The following is a 24,149-nucleotide window of genomic DNA, read 5'->3' as shown; positions in this document are numbered from 1 at the left end:
TAAACTATAATAACCCACGATGTTGCTGTGCTAGCTACGACCCATAAACTAACTAACCATCAAAAATGCAGTTTAATATGAAAGACTGGTTTTGTTAATCCCCCCCGAATTTGATTGGGTAATTCATGTGTACACCCCTGAGTTCAAGATGAATCATCAAATGTGTGTAGAGCAGGATGATCCGGTGTTCATTAAGTTACTCGTCGACATCTGAGCAGAAAATAATGATTAAGGGAATTCTAAATTCCATTATGCTTTTAAGGATTTATAATACTGGATATTACACATATATGCAGTACAAATGAGTGTAAATTATTTCCTTTTTAGTGCAGTACATCAAAGTTATTATGGAGGCATAAGAGGCAACCATAATAAAAGAAGAAGGTGGATCACCGGCGTCATTTTGGTACTTGGTGCCGTATTAATGCTATGGGCATTTGATGCTGTAACTTTTCCCCTCTGACATATCACCTTGCAAGGCTAACATTGTATAAATAGCTTTCCATGGCACCATGTTCATCGGATTGCATTGATATGAACACTGGTTTGAACACACTCTTGAATTGCCGCTATAATCCAAATCATATGACAGTATTTGTTGTTCCCATGTTGGTTCTGAACAAATGTAAAAAGTGTGATCACTATCATCATATGGTGGTGCTTTTAAGAACTTTCCCTTCACTTAGTGAATCTGAATCTCTCCCAGTTCCACCCCCACCACCTCCTTTCCACTATTGATTGTCTTTCATCTGCTCAACATTGCATTTAAGCCACACTTAAGGCACCTAAACGGTTCAGAAAGCTCACTTCTGTGGGTTGTGGTTTTCATGGGAAAAAAAAACTGACGCTGCATTCTGCCTCAGGAGTGGGATGAGAAATATCCCAATTAATCAGTATAGCGAGGGGGAAAAAAAAGAAAAATAAACCCTTGAGTCAGGTCCACTCCACGTCCCCTTTAATCAAATCCACCCCAACTTCCCTTTAATCACAGCACTTTTCTCTAATGCTAAATACTAAATAAAGCCTGGAGGGCACAAGGGGCCGAGGGGGCGAGAAAATCCCCGGGAGACGGTCTGTCATCAGTTGAGCTTGTTACTGGAGTGGAAAATTAACCTCTTCTTAGACACCTGACGCAGAGATGGAGCGAGGTAGAGACATGGGTCCATCGAGCACAGGCAGCACATCCTGACATTTGTATGCATTGCAGCACCAGCTGAAAAAACATTTGTGCATTTTTTGTAAACTCACTATTTTTTTTAACTCTCTCTCTCTCTCTCTCCAGTGCAATGAATAAAAAAACTGCAACATGAACCATATTTGTTGATTAGCCGACATCTTGTTCTGCCTGTACATATTGTTTCTGTCACTACAAGGCCTGTCTTCCCTCTAAGACTTCTGAAAGCGAGACAGGATCTCTGCAAAGATGACGTGTGTTAAGACTTAAGTCACTCAAGTCTTTGCTTTTCTGTATGGCTTTACTCCACCTCAATGATGAAAGCCCTGGCAATTGGCCCTTCGTAGCACGATGTTTCTCTCTCTCTCCCTCTCTCTCTCTATCTCTCTCGCTCTCTCTCTCTCTCTCACACACACACACACACACACACACACTAGCGTCCTCATTAGGGCTTCCTGCCACTTCAGCACTTTGTCTGGTTTTAGCAGAGCCAATTTAAATGACGTGCTTGTAGATTTGAATCATTTATGGATGAAGTTTGGCATTTTTGAGCCTTCCCAGGATTTTCCATGTAAGTAAATGTATATGTTGATAAAATGCTTTTATTTTTGTGTGCACGTAACATGTATATCTGATTGTTTTTTTCCTTTTAAACTGCGGCCTCTGCATCGTGTGAGAAAGTAAGACGTGTAACGTTTCTTGAGATAATGTTGTATCTCAGCATTCATGTCACCAAGACACATGATTGAGATTCCCAAGTTTAAACTAGCCAGGCCTTTCCATCTCTGTGCCCCTGCTTACAATGTGGAAATTGTTGTGATTAGAGTGATATTCAAGTTCATTAGGGCTGTTGAGACATTGCTCTCGTGTGATAATCAATATATCTGTGAGAAACAGCTTTGTACAAGCAAACAAACATGTTAAAAGTTCAGATTCACTTATTGTAATGTTACTTAATCGAATATATTGTTGGGGTACTCGTGAAAGGCAGATTGGAAAAAACAACATGTCTTTTAGAGTAACATACAACTTTTAACATTAACTTTTTACTTGTGACAAAGGAGTGTACTCCAGGGGGTGTTAGTACACTGTGACATCACTGTTGGGTGTGGTTACAGGTACAACAAAGCACACCTCTGACCAACCAGAGAGGGCAACAACATAGTGCTCTTCTATAAAGTTTAAAAAGTTGATATGGCAAACTTTTTTAGCAGTTGCCTATTTACACACCTAGCAGATGTGGAGAAAACATAAGCATTCATTTGTGTTTGTGGTCACCTGATGAATGTAAGTCTAATATTCCCTCCCTTTTACTCCCTTTTAGCTCTGATTTTGGTCTCCACCAAATCCTGAATGAAATATCTGGCTTTTTAGCTCTTAAATGTTATGTATCACTAACTTTGTCAGTCTGCAGATTGGTGCTGGGCAGGTAATGTAGTGTCATTTTTCAGAGCTTTTCCAATGAAAAAAGCTGCCCGTTTCAGCCGAAAACAACACTGTGAGACTGAACCAAAAAGTTAGTAAAGTTGCGATTCATAAAACCAAAACAATGAGCTGAAAGATGGTATAAAGCCCACCCTTTCACACAAAATCAGTCATGTGATCCATTGTTGATATAAATATATTGATTATAGCATCTTTAAAGAAGCCAGTTGATGTGTGTATACAATGTAAGTGGACGGCAAATAAATATAAACATGTCCAAGGATCAGAATCCTGTGGATCAAGAGGAAGGCACAGGAGACACTGGTAGAGGGGGGGAGGTAGGCGACACAGCAGGAGCTGATGTAACAGAAACCTTGTCCGTCTCTGTTGCCCTGTGTTTTATTTGTCTCTCCCTTTTTCTCTGTTGCGATATGAATCACTGCTAATGCTTAAGATGCTATCTTGGAGTGTACTTAACCTCTGCCCCACCCATCCGCCACTGTTTTCTTTCTCTCTTTCCTCTCTCTCTCTTATTCACACAGAAGAACTGAGTCATACACAGAAAGCAATACACCCATTTGCAGAGATATGCATACATGCAGACGCCCCAACCGACAAACTCGTCTCTTTCCTGCTTGTGATAAAAATTGTGTGCGGCACGTGTCTGTCCAAATCTCTCTGTTAATGTGGGTTTGTGCAGATGTGTGTGATACTGTAATTTACAGGGCATAGCTCTAATATTGTCATCCCATTGTGAACGTGTCGCCCTCGGTTTTTCCTGATGTTTGTGTGTGTGGGTGGGTCTCTGTCTGAGTGTGCATGTGTGTGTGGGCTTGTTTAATCTGACGGTGCAAATGATGTTTGACGTTAATGAAATGTTTAATGAAGCCATGGCCAGAGGGCAGGTGAGGGGAGCCACATGCGCATAAACACACACACACACACACTTACACCCACACACCTACATGCACAAATACAAGTGCATGCATGCACACAAATGCACAGATGGAGGGGAGTGCATGTGCACAGACATCATTTTGTGCATTCACACACACATGCACACACTAGGGCATTATAAAAGGTCCCAGTCACACTAAACAAAGGTGACAGAAAACCACCGTCTCTGACATCCCTTCCACCGTCTCTCCACCCTGAGACTGCCAGACCAGGAAAACAAGAGCATTGGTTGTTTGTTCAAAAGCTTACAATGGTCTGTGTTTATGGGTTTTCATTTTTTGTGTGTTTTGAGCTCCACCAATTAGAATCTTGTCACCCCCCTTTAATTGGGGTTGTGGCAGACGTTTAGAAGCGCATACGTGAAAACCCCCAGACGAAAGCAAATCTATCTGCCTGTTTTTTGTGCTTTGGGTGAACTGGTGCTTTAATTTGAGTCACAGTTCACAATTCATGCTTTGACCCTCTCCCATTGAAATATGTTCTGCTAGCTCACAGCTGTATTTAGCACTGTTCTTAACCCCACTCCCGGGGCTTGCAGGGTCAGAGTTCTAAGATTTGCAAAGACCTGAGCAGCTGGAGAACAGCCAGGGGCCCCTCAGGCATGGCACTTTGAGGTGTCTGAGGTACCGGTCTGCAAGTCAGGTCCTCGAGGCCACAAGGCTGCTGGATTTTTCATTTTGCCGAGTGTTTTCTATTTAGTTGTCTAATCAGGGAATGATTAGATCTTGATGACAACTGAATGCAATTAGCCACCTCACAGAAGAAAACAGCAATGCCCTGAACTCTGAGTACCGTATTTGAGAATCATTTGTCCATAAGTTCTGATGATGAAAAGTGATTGGGACTCAGGGACCTCAGGGCCTAGAAGGTTTGCATGTGGAAAAAAAGCTGTGTGGTTATCTAAAAATAATGCATGATACCAAGGCTAATTACCAGTTTCAACATGCTGAGTGTGTTTCACAGTTGATCATCCTGCTTATACGTGGTCACTTGCCTCCCATCGAAATATACGTTTGTTTTCATACTCGTTGAGTTAAAAGTGTTGTACCTCTGCATATTCTCACACGGTGAATGGGGTGACACAGCAAAAAAAAGGATTTCAGATTTCAGTATTAGGAACAATACTGAAAATGAGCAAAGGACTCTGAGATGAAATCTGCTCTTGTGTTAATTGTTTTGCTCACTGTGTGAAGAGAGTATCGCTCATCCAATGACAAGGCGTAGAAGTAAATGGTTAGAGTCATCAGGTTGTGATTTGCATGCAGTGTTGCAAGTTCAAGGAAACAGCTACTGACTGCTCAAAATGTAACCATTAGTTTCCAGGTACAGTAACACCCAAAGGAGTTTTTCCTTGCTCTCAGTTGAGGGGCTAAGCCTGTTTTCATGTATTATTTTCATAATGTGAGCTTGAGTGTAACAGAGAATAACGGCCATATAAACAATAATTGCTGGAGGATTGCCAGTTTGAATCCAGTGTGTATGTGTGTGTGGTGGGCATCCTCTCCCCTCCCCGGGTGCCCCCATGTTATTTAGGTGCCGTTGAGTGAAGCACTTAGCTCTGAACTGCTCCAGCTGAGCTACTTGTTATTAACAGTGCGGTGCAGCTCCCAGGTGTGAATGTATCGGTCTATGGGTGTGAAAAACAGGCTACATGCTCAGCAAACCTTGCCTGAGTAAATAAAATTTTAGGGAAGAGAAATTCCATTGGGGAAATGTGTTGTGGAAGCTAGTAGAAGATCTTATTTGTCTTTGCGTCAGCAGCGCCATGAGTGCACCCTTTTAGGGAGGAGGGTTTTGAATCCCAAGAACATTTCCTATCAAAGTGAATGCATTTACCCTGAGACCATCACACACACACACAGATACACCAAGCAGTTAACACATGCAAAGACAATCGGACAGAGGGACAGTGCGAGAGTGCATCGGAAGAACACAAAAAGAGCCAGCGAGATAGCAAAGTGGAGCAGGTGGGAGGAAAGAGAGGAGATAAGACTGATAGAACAAAAAGTAGTAAAATGCATGTAGAGAGGAGTCATTAATCTTTGAGATGCCCCTTCCTCTCTTGTTCTAAATTGCCTGCTATTTATAGGCTGTCGTCCGGGCTACACCCGGGTGTCGAGGATGTTCTCATTGGTCCAGAGAGAGGTCAGAGGTCAAGTGATTTAACTCCAATCGCAGACTGTGTGTCTCCTATATGTATGTGTGTGTGTATGTGAGAGAGAGATGATTTAACTCCGCTCTGAATGTGCGTCTCCTGCGGCTTCATTATCCAAGCTGGAGAATCACACACTGAAGCAGCAGAATCACCTTTTAATGGGACTATTTTCCAGAAAATGGAAAGGAATGAGGTAAGGCAACACACACACACACACACACACACACACACAAGTGAAATAAGACTTTGCAATCAGCAATAATGCAGCCTATTCTTTAGAGAGGCAACAGGGCAACTTTTCAGCTAGTTGTGCACATTCATTCAGTGACACTGAAGTCCAAAGAACACAACAGAATTTGTCTGATGAAGTCCAGTGGAAGGTCGCCATGAATCTTATGAAGCAACAGGTTGCAACAGGACCGTTTCTCTGCATTTTCTTGACTGACAAAACGTTAAAGAACTCAGAAATTGCAGAAAATCACTCTCAGGGAGCTGCATAAATGTATAACGTAAATTAATAGTGACATTTACATGTACATGCACATGGGAGGACAACCTATTGTATTTAGGATAACTGTTCCAAATGCACCATGTTTCTCCCTCACGGTAATCGACATGGCTTTGGCCTGTTAAAAGAAATAGTCAGATACGTTGTGGCTTCTAATAGCTTTAACCAAGTCCGTGAAACCAACTTTTTCTGCTCTCTTTCCTCTCTCCTCCTCCTCTCAGGCACCCAAACATGCTCTCAACTCCACAAGCAGAGCAGAACAAGCTACAGCACTCAACTTTCAAATCAAAGGTGTCATAAATCAAAATTAGATTAATCTCATTTTAAACGCTTGTACTTTACAGTTTTCTCCATATATTACATATATATGTATATATATATACATATATATGTAGTGTGTGTGTACATCTGACAGCTGATGTGCAACTTATGTGTAATCAAAAAGCAAACAAAAAACAGAAAAATAAAGAGAGCAGTCGTCAATAATAAATGGAAACTTTACAACACAAACGTAATAGATGGGGAATCAACGCTGATGATGCTCTGATCATGTTAAAATTGAATGAGGCTATGATGGGAATTACCCAAGTTCACCAAACTCACTCTGCGCTAATCAGAATCACAGTCCCGCCCACAGGAGGGTGAGGGAGATGTCAATCATCCAAATCTGTTCACGCCCACACAGTCCAGAGAAGATGTCTAATCAGCCAAAACAAGTGACAACACCTGTGTAGGGTCTTTAACTTAATGACTCATCTCCATAGGGTTTACACACTATTCTAAGAACAAACAGCATTTTACCGAAATGAATAATAGATTGATAATGAGTCATGAAGATCTGTTTCAACTGAGGAAATATCCCTCATATACTTCCATGGTGTGTTCCTTTGAGTGAAGCGGACACTGTTTCTGGAAAGAGATGCTGCTGTTATTTTTAAATGAAAATGTTCAAGGTTGTCTTTCATATTTTAAAATAACGAAAATGCTGACTGTCCACCAACGTCCTACGAAGAGAGATTCTTTTTTAAAAAACAGCTGCTGCAAATGAATTTCAGGGAGCGAAATCCACACGGAGGCTTAAAAAGTTTCCAACTCCCTCATCAGTGTCACAGCTCGGTTCCATGCCAAGCTCGGGCTGCCAGTGTCCTGAAGGGACAGCCGTTGTCACGACAACCAGAGTGCATGTGAAGGCCAATCAGATGAAAACCCTCGGCCCACGTCAGGTCCCATGATGTCTGCGCATCACTCGCATTAAATATTTTGTGTGTGTATGTGTTTGTGTGTGTGTGTGTGTGTGTGCATGTATGTTGGGTAACAACACGCCTCCCGGCTGTGGTGTCCATCTTGGCTGTGTCATCGTATGCTGACCTGTCTCTGGTGATGGTATGTGACACCCCTCTCTCCTCTGCCTGTGTGTGTTCTTTGTTTCCTGTGACATTAACACTTTTCTCGACCTTGTCTCTCCATGATCAAAATGTGTGATTTTGCGCAAATGTAGACAATCTTATGTTTTTATGTGTATGTATCAGTGTGTGTGTGTGTGTGTGTGTGTGTGTGTGTGTATGTGTTCCAAAGCCCGCGGGACCTGTGGAAACTGGCAGCCTGTTTGTTTTGTAGTTGTCATTGATTATGTGGACGATGATGTTGCTTTAATTGCATCTATGAAAATGTATCCTGACAGCATGACTGTGTGTGTGTGTGTGTGTGTGTGTGTGTGTGCGTGTCTGTGTGTGCAAGTGTGCTTGCGTGCCTGTGGGTTATTATTCTTCTTTACACGATGTGGAAAGTTTGCTCCTTATTTGACCTCAAAGACTGCAAGGCAAAAACTAGGACACCACAGTAAGTACACATTAGCACGCACACAACCACAGACACACACACACATACTCAGCAAATTTATGTCAACCTGGCTAAAGCACATTGAGACACAATAACTAGGACTCAATAATCATCATTCACTCATTTCAAAGTGGTGTTATATTTATTGATGACAGCTACACATCTGTGCAGTTATGGTAAAAAAGAACAAGTCGTATCTGAGTAAAATCCTCTTGACAGCTCTGCACTGTAGCTGCTTGAGCTAACGTTAGCTTCACAGAGTGACAGGAAGAACCCTAGAGGTCCTGATTCAGAGAGGCAGGCGGTGGGGGGGGGTTCAATGTTTCACCAGCTGCTGATCATTTACACTTGATTATCAGATACCTACAGTAACTAGCTGTTCATAGGGTCTCTGCTGAGATATGATCATTTACAGTCAAGACCAAAAGTCACAGTGACTCTATTTCCATGTAAACTACACGACCAAAAGTATGAGGACATCTGAACATTAAAGCCATATGTGATTATTGAACATCTTATTCCAAGACCATGGGAGGTGATACACTGCTGTAACAGCCTCCACTCTCCTGGGACGACGCCCAGGTGCCTTCAGATGGGGTCGTGTTTACCATTTTACGAGAAGAGTCCATATGAACGCCCTCCTCTTGTGGTATTCACGACCTCATAAGTGGAAATTTTCTGAAAGTTCAGGAGTTGTGAACTGCATTGTCAGAAATATGTTAAGTTAACATATTGTTATTATAGTCGTATAGAGTTTTTTCTTTGTCATTTTATCATGTCTGAGGAAAACGTTGATATTCCCAACAGCCTCATCTTTTCATTATGCGTTTGCATTTCCTGCATTACATTTCCTGCATTGCATTTCCTGCATTACATTACTTGCTCGCTAGCTTGCGTAATTGTTAGCCTTGGTGGACGAGGAGTCTTTTGGCGTCCATGTTGCTATTGCCTGGCAGTGGTGTTCTCACAGTTTACCACTTGAACGCCAAGCATTGTGTACACGACTTCCCATGCCGTAACCACGAGCTCAAAGGATTCCATTAGTCCCAGGCAAGTCAAGTTCTTCCACAACAAACCGTGGACCTTGCTTTGTACAAAGGGGCATTGTCATGTTGAAACAGGAAGGGACCTTATGGACGCACATAATTGTCTAAAATATCATTGTTAAGATTAAGATTTCCCTTAATTGGAACTAAGGGTAACTATTTGATAGCAAGTATAAATGCATCCAAGAAGCATTAGAGAGGGCCTGAACTCTGACACATTTTAGCCAGATGTTGAAATGGTGTAAATGTATCCGTCTCTCTAAACGCATGCATGATCTTTACTCTTCCCAGGTGTAACTACGTCCCCTGTGATAAGAACAGCTGAAGTCTCCTTGTCACATTTCAACACAAGCGTCAGTCAGAGGGCGTGACGTGATGTTGTAGCATTTATTTGATCCCTGATCAGTTCGGCCACTGTGGAGTGATGCTCTGGTAAATAGTGCCATGGGTTTCATTTTGTAGTTTGGCTGTGCACAGCAGATAACATCAGGACCAGCTCTCATTTCAGCAGGTGAACATGACGGTCCCTGGCTAAGAATTAGAAGCGTGTCTATCCCTCCTCCCTTCCTCCCCTCTTCTCCCATATCCCCTCTCTCATCCTGAACTCTTCTTCTACACTCATGAAATCATTCTTGTCCACACCCCTGCAATCTAAGCTCTGTATGGAGCTTCCAGGGCTTATCTCCTTCAAGGACAATAAACCTATAAACCAAGTCATACACACACACACACACCAAACAGACACTATCCTGCATGAATATAAGCGAAATCTATATATACGATATATTCAAGCACGACTCCACATGATGAAGTCACACCATGTCTTGCACGCACAAACACAAATATGCACATATAAACATCATCGAGCACATGCAGTCGTGCACCACGAGAAGAGGAACAGCACTGCCTCCTAGTGACCGTCTTGCTCCCTTCTTTACTATCGTCCTTTCATCTTTTATGTCATTATCCAGCCGGTGCTACTTTTCTTCCATTGTCAAGTGTGTGTGTGTGTGTGTGTGTGTGTGTGTGTGTGTGTGTGTGTCTACATGATAACGGATACTCCTCTGGATCAAGATGTAACATGTTCGTGTTATTTTTTTCTTCATGTTTCAAGATATTTGTCTTCCTCTGAGACGTGCTCCTTCCAATAAATATTCTGTGAATAGTTGCAACTTTTTCTGTATTTTCTTCCCCTCTCTCATGCTAGAGAGGGTGAGTGGCAGGGGAAGCAATGGAATTACCTAACACATCCTAACACACATCACCCCTGTCAGGCTATAGGTGATTGGCTGCGTGTTTCTCACAGCGGCTGCTGCGGCTCTTGTAGTTGTTGTTGAAGCTGTTATTTTAGCTTTCATTTGGATGGAACCTTCTGGGGATGGTGAGCTGAATCAAATATTCATGATAGCAAAGAAAGGAAACATCAAACTCTCGGAGCCTACTTCCTGCACCACAGTGTACACACATACACACACACACACACACTTATTGTGTGGTAGGGAATAGAGAAAGAGAGAAATAAAATGTGGTTATACAGTATTATTGGGTGTAATTCTTTTCAGTAATTCATTTGAGCTGATTAGCCTTAGACATTGTACTCATTCTGTGGTTGTGGTTTCTGAGTCTTAAAGAAAACGAAGGATCTTGTTTTGGTTCCTTCTTCCTCCTGCATGCGTAATAACCTGGAATAATTCTGATGATAGTTTGGGTTTGCCATGGGCATGTTCATTTCACCGTGGTGTGACAGGCTTTGTTTTCTTAGCGATACTACAGAACTCAATCATCGCACTCTTCTCTGTGTATTATCTGTCAAGAAACCCAGCTTGACCTTTTGATTTCCATGTCCGTGTCTCTTTGCTCAGAGAGGCTGAAAAAATAAGGCTTTTAGATTTAACGTTTTACTTTTGAAAGCTCGCCTCTTGAAATATTAATGCTAAATCTTGTCAAACAAGGATGTTGCATTAGCATTCTTAACAGAATCGTCTTCGCTCGCCTGCTGCTGCTGCTGCTGCCCTCTACCTCTTTTCCCATGCTTGTGTTTTATTTTTTCAAAGCAGGTAGGGTATGGCAGGATTAACATGGACCACCAACTTATTCTCTGTGGCATCTAAAGAGCTCCATTTCAAAAAATAAGATCCAGAAATAACAACTCAGAGGGGATACACACTTAACATAATAAGCTCACAAAATGAACACAATGGCAAACTCAAGAAGTCAGCAAACAAATCTATAAATAAGATTGTTTTTAATTTTATGAATTGATATGTGAAGTAAGTGTGACATTCTTCTTTTTTGCTTCACAGAATGGCTGTAAGATTTGAAACAATTACAAATAAAACTATTTTATTATTCTAAAACTGCAAGTTACATTAGATTTCAAGTGAATGTAGTGAATTGTAGTGGATATGAAATAACACTGTAGGTTTGTCAGCTAGTAGCTAGTAACCAGTAGTCTAATCTGTGCATGTTTTAAAGGCCACTGGCTGTGGTTTTGTATTGTCAATTGACCTTCTCATGTGCGTGTGGAGGGTGCACAATAATGCATAAGCTCAGATATTATAGAAGACAAAATTAACATCCAATTCAACAGCCCTGTGATAAATTCTATCAGTGTCAGAGAGGTGCTGATTCAACTGGTAGTTTTTGAGGCTGTAGTTAGCAGACCTGTGAATTCAAGACATCGATTTCATCCACACTTGTCGCCTTTGTTGTGGGAATTTTTCTGTCTTTATTTTTCTGGCCTGCAGCACTCTGACTGTCTCAGTTGCAGCTGTCAGTGAATCAGAGTTGTGAGCAAAGATTCAGAGATCTGGAGACAGGCTAGAAATTGCAGAAAATAAGGGACACACATGATTTTACGTCACACATATTGTCATTCCTGTAAAACAAAGGGTATGACATAAGTGTTCTGTGCAAAAGTATGAACTTTATTTTTTTTTTTTTTTTGCCGAACATATTTGTAGCATTGTCTGTAGTGTCCACCAAATGTTACCAAAATCAAGCTGTGATCCATTTCCATTTCAGCTGATGAGACTGCTGACTTTCCCACTGTCTTTCTCTGCATGATATGGCCTATGTTACAGCCTAATGCAGTAGCAATGGATTAACTGCAGCAGTGAAAATCAAATGTGTAGTACCAGTGGCTCAAATGGCTCACTGGGTGGCTGTAAAAAATGTACTGGTGCCTGAAGCCTGACGCATGTTCAGAAGAATGATCATTTCCTGTCACACATGCACAAAACACGCTAGTTAATGTCTGTTAATGTTTCGCAAAACATATACATAATGAAAATTAGTTGGACGTGACTTACTCAGCAGCTTAGGAAGGACAGGACAGGAAATGATCCGGACTTTGTGTGAAGAGACAGATCGTATGTATGCATGTGCAGGTAAAAGGTGAAATGAGACATGTAATTCAGGATTTCAGATGTCCCAAGTTGTTGAACCAATTACTGTAAATGGTGAGTGGTCAATGGTCAGCCTGTCACTCCAAATCACTCTCTCTAAAACACACAGGCACATGTAAAAACACACAAACACACACACACACTCCCCTCACACATTTGCTCACCTGCCTCCACAGTGTACACAACATGATCAAGTCATAAAGACAAGAATAAGACATACAAACGCAATATATACCCCATTAAAAAGACATGAGAGCCAACTTTGAAATAGTTCCACTCATGGAAAACACAAACACAATATTCAGCACACACACATACACAGCCTCCATTTTGAACCAGACAGTGAAAGTAGTGTAGAGGCTATTTTAAGTTGGATTGAAGCTTTTCACATCCAAACCAGAGCACTTGGATGTGAAAAGAGAGGAAGAGATAATGACAGAGGGAGGAAGGGGTGTACGTAAGAGAGGATGCTGTGTACATGTGTGTGAGTGAGTGTGTGTGTGTGTGTGTGTGTGTGTGTGTGTGTGTGTGTGTGTGTGTGGTGACTGGGTATAGCATCAGAACCCCAGTGGCCTAAAAGAGAGACAGGGAGAAAGACTGAGAGAGAGGGAATAACAGCAACTTTAAAACAACAACCATAAAAGATTGATATGCTGCTAATTCACCTGCCAGCAGCTCCTCTGGCCATCAGTCCCTCCTGAAACCGTGTTTGACTGCACACTAAAGAGCACTTGACACAAAAAATTAGATGAGATTCAAGACTTGTTTTTAACTCCAGATTAAGAGAATAAGACTACGTGAACACTGTGGGCTAAATCTGAAAATGCCTCATTCCACAGCACGTTGTCTTAAAGATCTATGTTCACACTGAAACAAATAGTTCGGCATTTTGGGAAATATGCATAGAGATACTACTAAATCTGAAGCTTCTTCCAACTCCTGCCCGCCCCCTTACTGGAGAGGAAACACATTTGGCATGCTATTGTTTGCAGTTGGAGTGTACAAACACACAGTTCAATCCATTCCTTACACTTTTTCTCTTGTGTTTTTGGTTACTACAGCCCTACGCACACTGCTTTAGCATGTGGAAAAATCCAAAACTTGATTGGCCTGCAACAGTTGCCAAGGCTACGATTGGACAAACACAACCTCTAGGGACATACACAGTCCCCAGATAATCTTAATGATTTTGGTGATCCCCTAACTTTTTTAAACTTCTAAAACTGTTGATGCGCCCTGACCTCTACAACATATGGGTAAATCAGGATGAGAATATGAATAAATAATATGCATAAATAATCTCAAACAGAAGGTGACTCATGCATGAAGGATTTGGTCTTGTCTTTTCTTAAAGGGTGTTTAGCTCCATTTATTGCTTCTGTGTTTCTACAGTGTGTGTGTGTGTGTGTGTGTGTGTGTCTGTGTGTCTGTGTGTGTGTGTGTGTCCATTTGCTTTCACCTGTTCCAAGGTCCCTGTGTCCTTAAGATATTGTTATATATAAAGTAGAAAAATGTCCTTATACTTTATCAAGTTAAGTTTATGTTCAAACCATTTCAATGTCTCAGGATTTACAATTCAAAAAAGCTGCATTCTTTCTGAAAAAATAATCAAAAACTGCAGAAATACTGCATTCACAGAAACAACCTTGAAATTTCATGTGAGAATGGAAATAGGCCATTGTTGGCCACGTGTTTCCTTATAATTAAGGTACAAATATGCAGAGGATGAGCCTTGAAATGCCGTTTATACAAACACACTCATACACACAATAAGCCAACACGCCTGCACCATCGGCTGGCCTGGTATGTCATATCCTGTTTAGCATCCCCCTCTAGTGTTACATCATTAGAATGCAATGGCAGTTATACACAGTGTGAAGTGCAGCAGGACCGTGAGAGATCAGGCTTACATGTCTAGGTTGATGCTTCTATACTGTGGAAAAATAACCCAAAGTGGTTTGTGTAAGTTAGAGCGTGTAACTAAAAAGATAAAACTAATATTTATTTAGGGAGGGATCTGGGTTATAAGGAGGCAATCCTATGGTCAGACAAATTTATGATATTGGATGATTGTGCTAAACCTCAGATTCGTTTGTAATAAATTACATAGAAAAGATATGATAGGGCCAACAGGCATTTGATTGATATATTTGTTATTTGTTTGATAAAGTTATATGTGATTCATTTGCAGTTCCACCCATGCTCTTGGAAATAGAATTCCAAACTATGTCATAATGAAATAATAATAAACCTTGAGGAAGTTATTGGGTGGATTTGTTACCTCCAGAGAGAGAAGGCTAGCCCTGTGATATCTATCTTCTCATCTAACTCTCTGCAAAGAAAGCAAAAAAGCATATTTCCCACTGTGTCGAACTATTCCTTTTTGTCACTGTGTTCTAAGTCTCTCCAAATATGCCAAACCTGTTTGTGTGTTCATATCTGTGTGGGCACGTTTATCTGTGAGTGTAGAGATGTGTGTGTGTGTGTGTCAGTGCACCTCTGATTGAGTTACGCTAACAAGGTTCCTACTCTGCTGACAACTGAAAGGAACCAGGGGAGAAACATAAGGTGAAGAAACGAACAGCAGAGGGGATAATCAGCAAACCACCACCACACGCACATTTGCAATTAAAGGACTAGAACTGGCATTCTTACTTTGGCCATTTGTGTTCTGCACCCTCATATTTCACTGTTATCTGAAAATATCTAGGAATATCCAAACATGTATCTTTGTGGTTATTGAGTTAAGTTTAATTCCCTCCATCAAGATTAGCCTACAGCTTGGTAAAGTAAGCACATTTAGTTATTCTCAATGCTCCTCAAATTGTTAAATTCTTTCTCCTGTAAACATTAGTAGTAAATTATTTTTCAGCGGATATCATCACAAAATAGTATTTTTAGGTAGGTATATGTCATATTTTCTTTTGTATCTTTTTGTCACTCTTTGCTGCTATTAAAAACTGACTAGACAGCTACTTTCAGATTCCTCTGTGCATCCAAAGTGTTCTGCAGTGTGCTGTGAATGCTGTGGGAGGCAGTTATCTATCTGTGGTTATCTATGCACGTACTGTGTGTAATAACAGCAACCGTCCCTCCATATCTTTGACATTCAGTTAGGGTGGGAGTGCTCTTGTTAAGATGTGTTAAGATTTGTCTTTGCTTGAATCTGTACACACACAAATACAAAGAATCTCCAGAATGCTGCTTTTATTGGACTTCATTCAAATAAGACAAAAAAAAGGTCACCTCCACTTTCGACATACTGTACATACAATACTGAATATGTTTGCCTGTGCATGTACCCACAGGCAAACATGCAAAAAAAGGACTGATATTCAAGAGGCAGAGAAGAGAGTGTCTTTCTCAGTGCCAATGGTTTCACTTATATCAGAGGTGCAATCAAAAGGATAGATTTTAAGAGATCAAAATGGATTTTATATTTGCCCTGAATGTGCCACTGTACTATTTGATAGTTGTTTTTTTTCTGTTAGCTCACCTGTCAAGATGATAAAAAATCACATTCAAGCAGGAACCTTGCAGATAAACAAATTCAGGCATGTCAGTTTACAAAAATGAAAGCAGATGAGATAAGGAGGGAGAGTACTGTGAGAAGGAGCGCAGACTGGCCAGTACAAGCTGTGTGAGCCAGATCTTTTAATGACATGCATGTACAATGTGGGAGTGTGTGCATTATTTACAGTAATAGCAGAAACTGAATACGTTTAACAATCCTGTATTTGACAATCATTTAATGTATTGTGGGCCATATTTCCTCAGTGCTTCTCCTCTTTTGCTCAGTGGGTTAATGAATCCTCGTTGTATCAGTGTGCAATGTATGTTCTGTACTTTATGGCCCCTGTTGTTTCAATTGTCAAATGTTTAGTTTTATTTTATATCAAATATTGTATCACTGTGTTTGCATGTAGCCAGCACAGATTGGCTCTCTTTAGTTGTACATTTGTACATGCACTTTTTTCACAAAGATTTTTAATTACTTTATTTTACGGAGGTAAATTGATCCGTACTCCAGACTGACGCCAGGATGGAGTGGTTCAGTGAAAGTTGTACGGACAGTGTACAGGTGGGTCAGTGTATCAGGAAAGACCTCAAAAAAGGACAAAATACCTGCTGGCCAGTCCAGATACACTCCTATGGTACTTCTGACTGTAACACAGTCCATAAACTCCTGACAGGAGTTGTTATGATAAAAACTCCCATTATGAAACCAGCACCAAGACTTTTCATTTTGGCCCAAAGTAATTTCAGATGAATAGTCTGCCACCCGGTCTATACTTTTATATGCCACCCCAACATCAGCTGAAGAATCACATTCAACCTCCCAATAATGGCGGCCAGTCAGACCCTCTTCACACAGTACTTGATGGCCGTTAAATCTCTCTGGATTATCAGGATATGGCTGCTTTTCATTGACAAGTGTTGCCTTTTTGTTCTCCTCTGTCAAAATGATCATCTTGCCTGCTGTGTTGAGGTCCAGTGTCAGATCACAGGTATCTGCAATCAAGACAGAAAAAACAATTCATCAGTGGAGTACTATTGCTGCGTGAGACCCCTCTGGATAGTGTGAATATGCTCTGTCATCAAACTTAAAACACGGCTGTTTTACTCAGCATGTGTTTTTACAGCTTTTCATTTGACATGCAGTTAGAATTTTGGTTGCATTAGTTGTTTCCCAAGTGAGATACTTGTTTGTTTTTAAAATGCTGTAACTCCAGTACAGAAAGAATGCAGACCAGCTCCTACATGACGCTCAGTATCTGAGTATCTCTGTACAGTCACTCATTCCTAAGGAAGTTATGTAGAGCGGAAAGAACTGCGTGACACTTTTTATAAAAAGCATTATACCAGAAAATACTCATTCCTGATTGGCTGACAGATGTCAGGTGTCAGATGCTGGCCAGATAATAGCTGAGTTCACATGAGTTAAACTTACTGCAAAGAATGAAAGGAGAAAAACAATGACTTAAAAACAGACCACCTTTATCCCTGTGGGACGTGGCCATGGTCTGAGCTTGATAGTCCTGATACATATCATTTAATAAATACACAGCAATATAGCACAGTGATGCCAGCACCATAGTCCCATGTAGATAAGTCACCTCCACTTGACATGATATTCTTACATCCAGATTTGAAAGATGTTTTCAGAGTTGTACAAACCTTGCAACATGCGTGCATGTTACAACATCACAGCTTCAACATTTCATTAAAAATAATTATATTCTTACACTGTCTCAGTAGCTTCAAGTCAAACCAGCACTCTTCATTTTGGTCCACACTGATGGGAAACAGAGGGACAGCAGGTGAAAACATCAAAAATATTGTCGCATATACACTTCAAGTCAAACGAATAAAGTAAATCTTGCTAATTAATCTTGGACTAATGATCGGGGTGAGTCAGTTAGACAGCCGGTTTGAGCATACTTGAGTTTCTCCAGGCTGCAGTGTGAATCCCTCTGTATTTCAGTCAGCAGCTTGACTCCTTCATCTGCCAGGTGATTAAAGCTCAGGTCCACCTCCCTGAGGCTGCAGTGGTCAGACCTCAAAGCCGAGGCCAGGGCGGCACATCCATCTCCTGTCACTTTACAGAACGACAGCCTACAGAAATTGAACAACTGACACTTTAGGCGTGTGGTACATGCCCTTATCAGCAGCAATTATCACTTAACATGACATGGGCCCCATTTGATTTTGATCATTGATCATTTATCAGGTTTGCCCTTTGGACATGTAGCATCATATATCACACAAGTTGACACAGTCAGAGCACGAGGCAGACCAAAAGAAGCAGGAGCAAAACACTGTTACCCTTAAAGCAGTGCTTCCCAATCGGGGGTCGGGACCCCCTCAAAGGGTCACAAGATAAATCTGAGGGGTCACAGCAGAAAAACACGTATCTGCTACACCAAATTATAATTAATTTTTGAGAATTTCCTGTAATGTTAGCTTTATGAATTATGAGATCATTTTACTTTTAATAATTATCATTAAAACAAGGGAAAATCCACTTTTTGGTTCAACTAGTGACAACCAGTACACAAATGCAACCTGTGAAGAGCGTTCCCAAGCAGACATCACATCGTTTTAAGGGGTCACAAGCTAAAAGGGTTGGGAACCACTGCCTTCAAGGATAATGCTAGCATCATTATATCTTTTCATTGTTATCAAATAATCCGCATCCTGCTAATGTAAATTGCTACTACGATGTCTTGTCATGATAACTTATACGTGAGCATTTTCAGCTTTTGTAAATAAAGGAAACGTGCTGGACACCGTACAATTACTCTTAGAGGTAAAGTTGTATGTCACACCAGTCCTCACACACTCTATCCTCATTGATGAATAAACTTCTCAGTATGACGCCATGAGATACTTGTTTGTTTTTAAAATTGCAAATGCAATTTAAAATTGAATGCAAATAACATTGCATTAAAGAGCAGTGCTGTTGTGTTGGTGTATTGCAAAAGGCTGAATCCAGGTACAAAGTGATGTCAATTAGTCAAAGTGAATAAGAGCTATTTATTACACTGACCTTAGTGTTTTCAGGCTACAGTGTGGGTCCATCAGTGCTTTACAGAGCGCCATCACTCCTGAGTCCTGCAGGTCATTGTAGCTCAGGTCCAGCTCCGTCAGGTGGGAAGCCTTGGAGAGTGCTGAGGCCAACGTCTCACAGCTTTTCTCAGTGAGTCTGTTGTGACGGAGACTGAATGGCAGATGTAGGAGTGTAATTTAATTGCTTGGCATTATACAGATTTTTTTTTTTAAATGCAATGCAACGTAATGCAGTCTTTTACCTCAATACCTCCAGACTGCAGCTTGTGCTCATCAGCCCAGTAGAGAGGATCTCCATTTCAGAGTCTTCCATATTGGTGTAATTCAGTTCCAGCTCTCGCAGGTGACATGTGTTGCATGGGAGCGCTGTCACCAACTCCTTGCAGATGTCTGCAATCCTAGGATTTCGGTTCAGTCTTTTGGTACAGAGGTGATAAAAATTATGTTAAATTGTAAATATATAAATAGGTCATACTGTCCAGCTCTACCAAACTGCCTCGTGATCAAAACAACAAGCTGCATTAAAGTACATTCTTACGTTACAGAGAAATTTGATTCAGTGTTAATATGGTAAACATAGCTTACAGTAAAAGAGCTTTAACAACAGTGATACATCTATCAAAAAGTATTCATTCAAAGACAACTTGACTGGCTGTTTAAGCAGGACAGCTATTCCTACGATGTGGATGACAATCTTTGTAGAGCAAATACATCATTTCTATGACATAGCCAAGAAATCAGATGTAGAACCTTTTATTCACCATTAATACTTTGATGTTTTGGGGAACAATATGTCTGAGACTGACCTGAGCTTCTCCAGTTTAGGGCTGCCGAGCCCAACAGAAAGAACAGAGCATAATGAACCTCTCAGTACGCTGCCACTCAGCTCCAGTTCTCTTAGATTCAAGATGACTGATTTGAGAGCTGATACCAACTTTTCAAGATTTTCTTGTGTGAATCTCGTGTCTGAGAGACTAACAGACAACAAAAACAGGGAAAATTGTCACATATATATTTCAGTCCAGACAAAAGTGGTGAACTGACTAACTGACAGGTCGATGGACCAACCAACATTGTCATCTCTAAGCCCATGCTGCCGGCATGGCAAACAAGTTGGCAACACTGACTGAAAGTGCATAAGGTACTAAAAAAAGAGGAAGTAAAGACAAAAGGCAAAACAATAACAGAAAAAATAACAGTTTCACTAACCTCAGAGCTTCTAGTTTACATTGGGAGTTTCTCAGTCCATCAGTCAAGATCTTTTCACCTTTTTCATGACAGTAATTATTTATCAGGTGCAGTTCAGTTAGCACGGAGTTTTGCATTCGAAGAGCTGAGGAGATTGTTTCACAAAGCCAAACATCGAGATGCACCCCTGAGATTCTACAGAAATTAAAAAAGACAATCATTCAAGATCAGATAAAGTTTTAGATGCATACAATTAATTTGCCATGCTGGCAAATTATAAGGGTGTACTGTGTACTCAAACTCACATTGCTTTTCTGCTGTTCCTCACCGCTGGGACAAGCCTAAAAACACCTTTTGCTGATGGTCTGTATTTCTTCAGGTTGAATTCATCTAGAGGCGTATTTGACGTCAGAATGGAGTCGGCCAGAGCTGAGCACTGGACAGGGGTGAGCTGTGTCTCTGGATCGTGATTTGGTTTCAGATACTTCTGCACAGTATCATGTAGGGAACTGTCTTTCAGCTCGATTAGGCAGTGAACAAGGTTCAGACATCTTTCAGGTGAGCAGTCCCCTAAGTCTATTTCTAGTAGACTTGTCCTGATTTCCTCAACAATGGTAGAGTGTTCCTCCGTCTGCTGAATCAGGCCTTGAAGCAGGTTTTGCGTTGATTGTACAGACATGCCAATAAGGAACCTAAGGAACATGTCCAGTTCTCCTGTCTTTCTCTGAGTTGAATTCGCTATTGAAATTTCAATCAGCTCATCCAAAGGTAAATCAACAGGATCTGCGTCCAACATAGACTTGAGCTCTTCCTCAGACCCTTTTAACAGGAAATCCTTGAGGCTTGGAGAATCAATTTTTTTACTTGCAAAACTGTGGTACACAAAGAGAGCAGCAAAATACTCCTGAATGGTCAGATGCACAAAGCAGTAGAGTTTCTTTGCGTTGAACACGCTCTCTTCTTTGAATATCTCTGTGCACAGCCCACAGTAAACCCCAGCTCTGTGTATGTCAATGCCATAGTTTTTCAGATCACTGCCAGTAAATATGATTTTGCCTTTTTTCAAATGTTCAAATGCCATCCTGCCTAATTTCAAAATGAATTCTTCATTTGACTTGAAGATCTCTTGAAGGTCTGAATCAGACTCATTCTGTTTGTCATACTTTTCGGATGCTACCTGCATTTGAATGCAAAGGAAGTGTGTGTACATCTCAGTAAGAGTTGTGGGTATCTTGTTTTCATCATGAGTGTTGTCCATTTTTAGCAGCAAATATGCAAGAACTTTCGCTGCAATCCAACAGAAGATAGGTATGTGACACATAATGTATAAGCTTCGAGACATCATAATGTTGTTAATGATCCTTTCAGCAACTGCCTCGTCCTCAATTGTATTCCTGAAGTACTGTTTTTTTTGTGGATCATTAAATCCTCTGACCTCAGTCCACTGGTACACGTGCTGGCGAGGGATGCGCTGGACTGCTCCTGGTCTGGATGTTATCCAGACAAAAGCGGAGGGAAGAAGATGTTCCCGGATGAGGTTGGTCACCAGAATGTCCACTGATGCCTCTTTGGTAGCATCTGTCAATCTTTTGGTTGTTTTGAAATTCAGTTGAAGTTGGCTTTCATCGAGACCATCAAAAATGAACAAAACTTTGTGATTAGCAAATATTCTTGCAACTGCTATGTTTTTAAGTTCTGGATGGAAGTCTCTCACGAGTGCCTCAAGGCTGAGCAGATCATCTATGACCAGATTTAGCTCCCTGAATGGTAGCACAAAGATGAAGTCAAAGTCCTGATTGGCTCTCCCATGTGCCCAGTCAAGGATAAACTTCTTCACAGAGACAGTTTTTCCAATGCCAGCAATTCCTTTTGTCATCACAGTTCTGGTAGCTCTCACGTCTCTTCTGCCTTGCCCAGACGACGCGCTATCTCCTGGTGTGCTTTTAAAGATGTCATTGCAGTTGATTTTAGTGCCCTCTGCTGTCTGATTCCTCGTCTTATCTTCAATCTCCCATATCTCATGTTCTTTATTGACACGTTCACTCTCTCCCTGTACAATGTGAAGCTCCGTGTAAATTTTATCCAATGATTTTGCATCCTTACAATCTTTTTCAGTGCCTTCAAACTCATATCTGAACCTTTCCCTCAGGTATGCTTTGTGCTTTTGGATGACTTCTTTGACGACATCTTCTGCTGCAACGAAAGAGTTGGAAACATAATCAGAGCACTTTCCTGAGAACTGTGTGGTGCATTTGATCTGGTTAATGTTTTAAAAAATTGCAACAAGGTCTATCAGCATGCTATGCCATTAAATAGAGGGGGAAATTCCTGAGTCAATGTTTCATGGCTGTATAGTATCTGAAATTTGCACATGTCGGTTTATTGCTACACTGACCATTATACATATTATATTATCATGTTTTAGACAAAGTCATCTCAACTCATCAGAAAGACCTCACATACTTTCACATGTCTGTGGCTGAATGTCCTGGAGGATTCTGTAAAAGGCAGATTTGGCTTTTACAGACGTGAGGGCCATGTAGAGTTCCCTCATCTGCTCCTGGCTGGTCCCGGCAGCCTTAATGTTGGCGTACGTCTCATTATGGATTTTTTTCTGCTGGACCATCTCATCCGCTATTCGCATCACCAAAGTGACGCTCTGAATGAGCTTAGCCCTGTTGTTGTCCACCCACTTTGCTTCTTTTAAAAAGATAAACACATGACGGCACATCTTATTTTGGACATGGCTATAAGTATACAGCAGAATGAATGGTCATTTTCTTGTGAAATCAAGATAGTGTTTGCTCCTCAAACCATTAACTTTAACTCACCTTCCTCCTCCGTGGTGGCTGAAGCAGAATCCTGCATTTCAGAGAGGCTAGGGCTGGCAAATGACAAAAACAACTCTGCTTTACAGATTTAACAGTTAACACAGCGTACAACTATTAGTAATAAGCATTCTTTATGCACACAGTAGTACTGGTTTAGTGTCAATGCAAAAATGATGCAATTCTCACCTTGGGGTGTTAACTTCAACCACAGTGTACTCCTGTGGCAGAGCGTTGCAGTTCTCACTACAACCCAGTTTTTCAGAGGAAGTTTCTTGCCTCTGCAAAGTCTCCTCCCCCTTCATGGCTTCCCCCTCCTCCTGCAGAGAGTGCCTTCTCGGTGCAGAGCATTGGCTCCCCATGATGTCATTTCAATAGTGTCTGCTCAGTGAATCTCTCATTTGTAAAGTATCTAAATGTCAACAAGTTCCCGTTGGCACTATGTACTATGCTCCATTACAAACATTGCTGTCCCCAGCTCATTATGCAGTGGCTTTACCGTAGATGTGCCTGTAAAAGTAAAAGTAAAACTCTGGAGCCATCTTGTGTTTTACTGTTCACGAGAAATTAAAAGTTTTTATTTGTACTTTCATTCTCGACAACTCTCAAACAAGTCTTCATGCTTTTGATTTAACCAAAACACATAAGATGTTTGACTGGACTATTCGTCTTCATTTTTTTTTGGTACATGTCAAGATAAATATCTATTTTCATATACACACACAAAGAGGCACAGATACAATAAAATGTGTTGTTTTACCTTTGTGTCTGAGGTCCTGTGGTAAACTGCAGCAGTAAATGAGACCATGTTGCATTTTCAGCGCCTGTGGGTGTATGAACTCACTGTACAATACCAGTCATGCACAGGAAATGAGCATTTGGTGGGCGGATCCCCGTGTGTGAGTGTGTGTGTGTGTGTGTGTGTGTCCGGGTTAGGGAGATTTCGCTGTTGCAGCACAGCAACTCCAAAACTGTTCCAGTTTTAGTCTGCTATTTCTATTGAGTGGTGTGTGTGTGCGTGTGTGTGTGTGTGTGTGTGTGTGTGTGTGTGT

General features: G+C 41.1%; 1 protein-coding gene across 1 annotated transcript; it reads right to left on the bottom strand.

Moving 5' to 3' along the window:
* Positions 1-15,701: 15,701 nt before the first annotated feature.
* LOC139300487 (NLR family CARD domain-containing protein 3-like) lies at positions 15,702-23,883 on the bottom strand. Its single transcript, XM_070923603.1, has 12 exons — positions 23,858-23,883; positions 23,287-23,607; positions 23,101-23,153; positions 22,733-22,969; positions 20,575-22,462; positions 20,291-20,464; positions 19,888-20,055; positions 19,324-19,497; positions 19,062-19,232; positions 17,954-18,127; positions 17,758-17,807; positions 15,702-17,023 (listed from the first exon to the last, which is right to left on the bottom strand). Exons 2-12 carry the CDS (start codon positions 23,457-23,459, stop codon positions 16,503-16,505), a joined length of 3,783 nt encoding a protein of 1,260 aa, XP_070779704.1. The 5' UTR covers positions 23,460-23,607; positions 23,858-23,883; the 3' UTR covers positions 15,702-16,502.
* Positions 23,884-24,149: the final 266 nt, after the last annotated feature.

Source organism: Enoplosus armatus, chromosome 17 (assembly GCF_043641665.1).
Source record: "Enoplosus armatus isolate fEnoArm2 chromosome 17, fEnoArm2.hap1, whole genome shotgun sequence".
In the NCBI taxonomy this organism is placed as follows: domain Eukaryota; kingdom Metazoa; phylum Chordata; class Actinopteri; order Centrarchiformes; family Enoplosidae; genus Enoplosus; species Enoplosus armatus.
The sequence above is the reverse complement of the archived record's forward strand: the minus strand, read 5'-3'. Positions and strand labels throughout refer to the sequence as shown.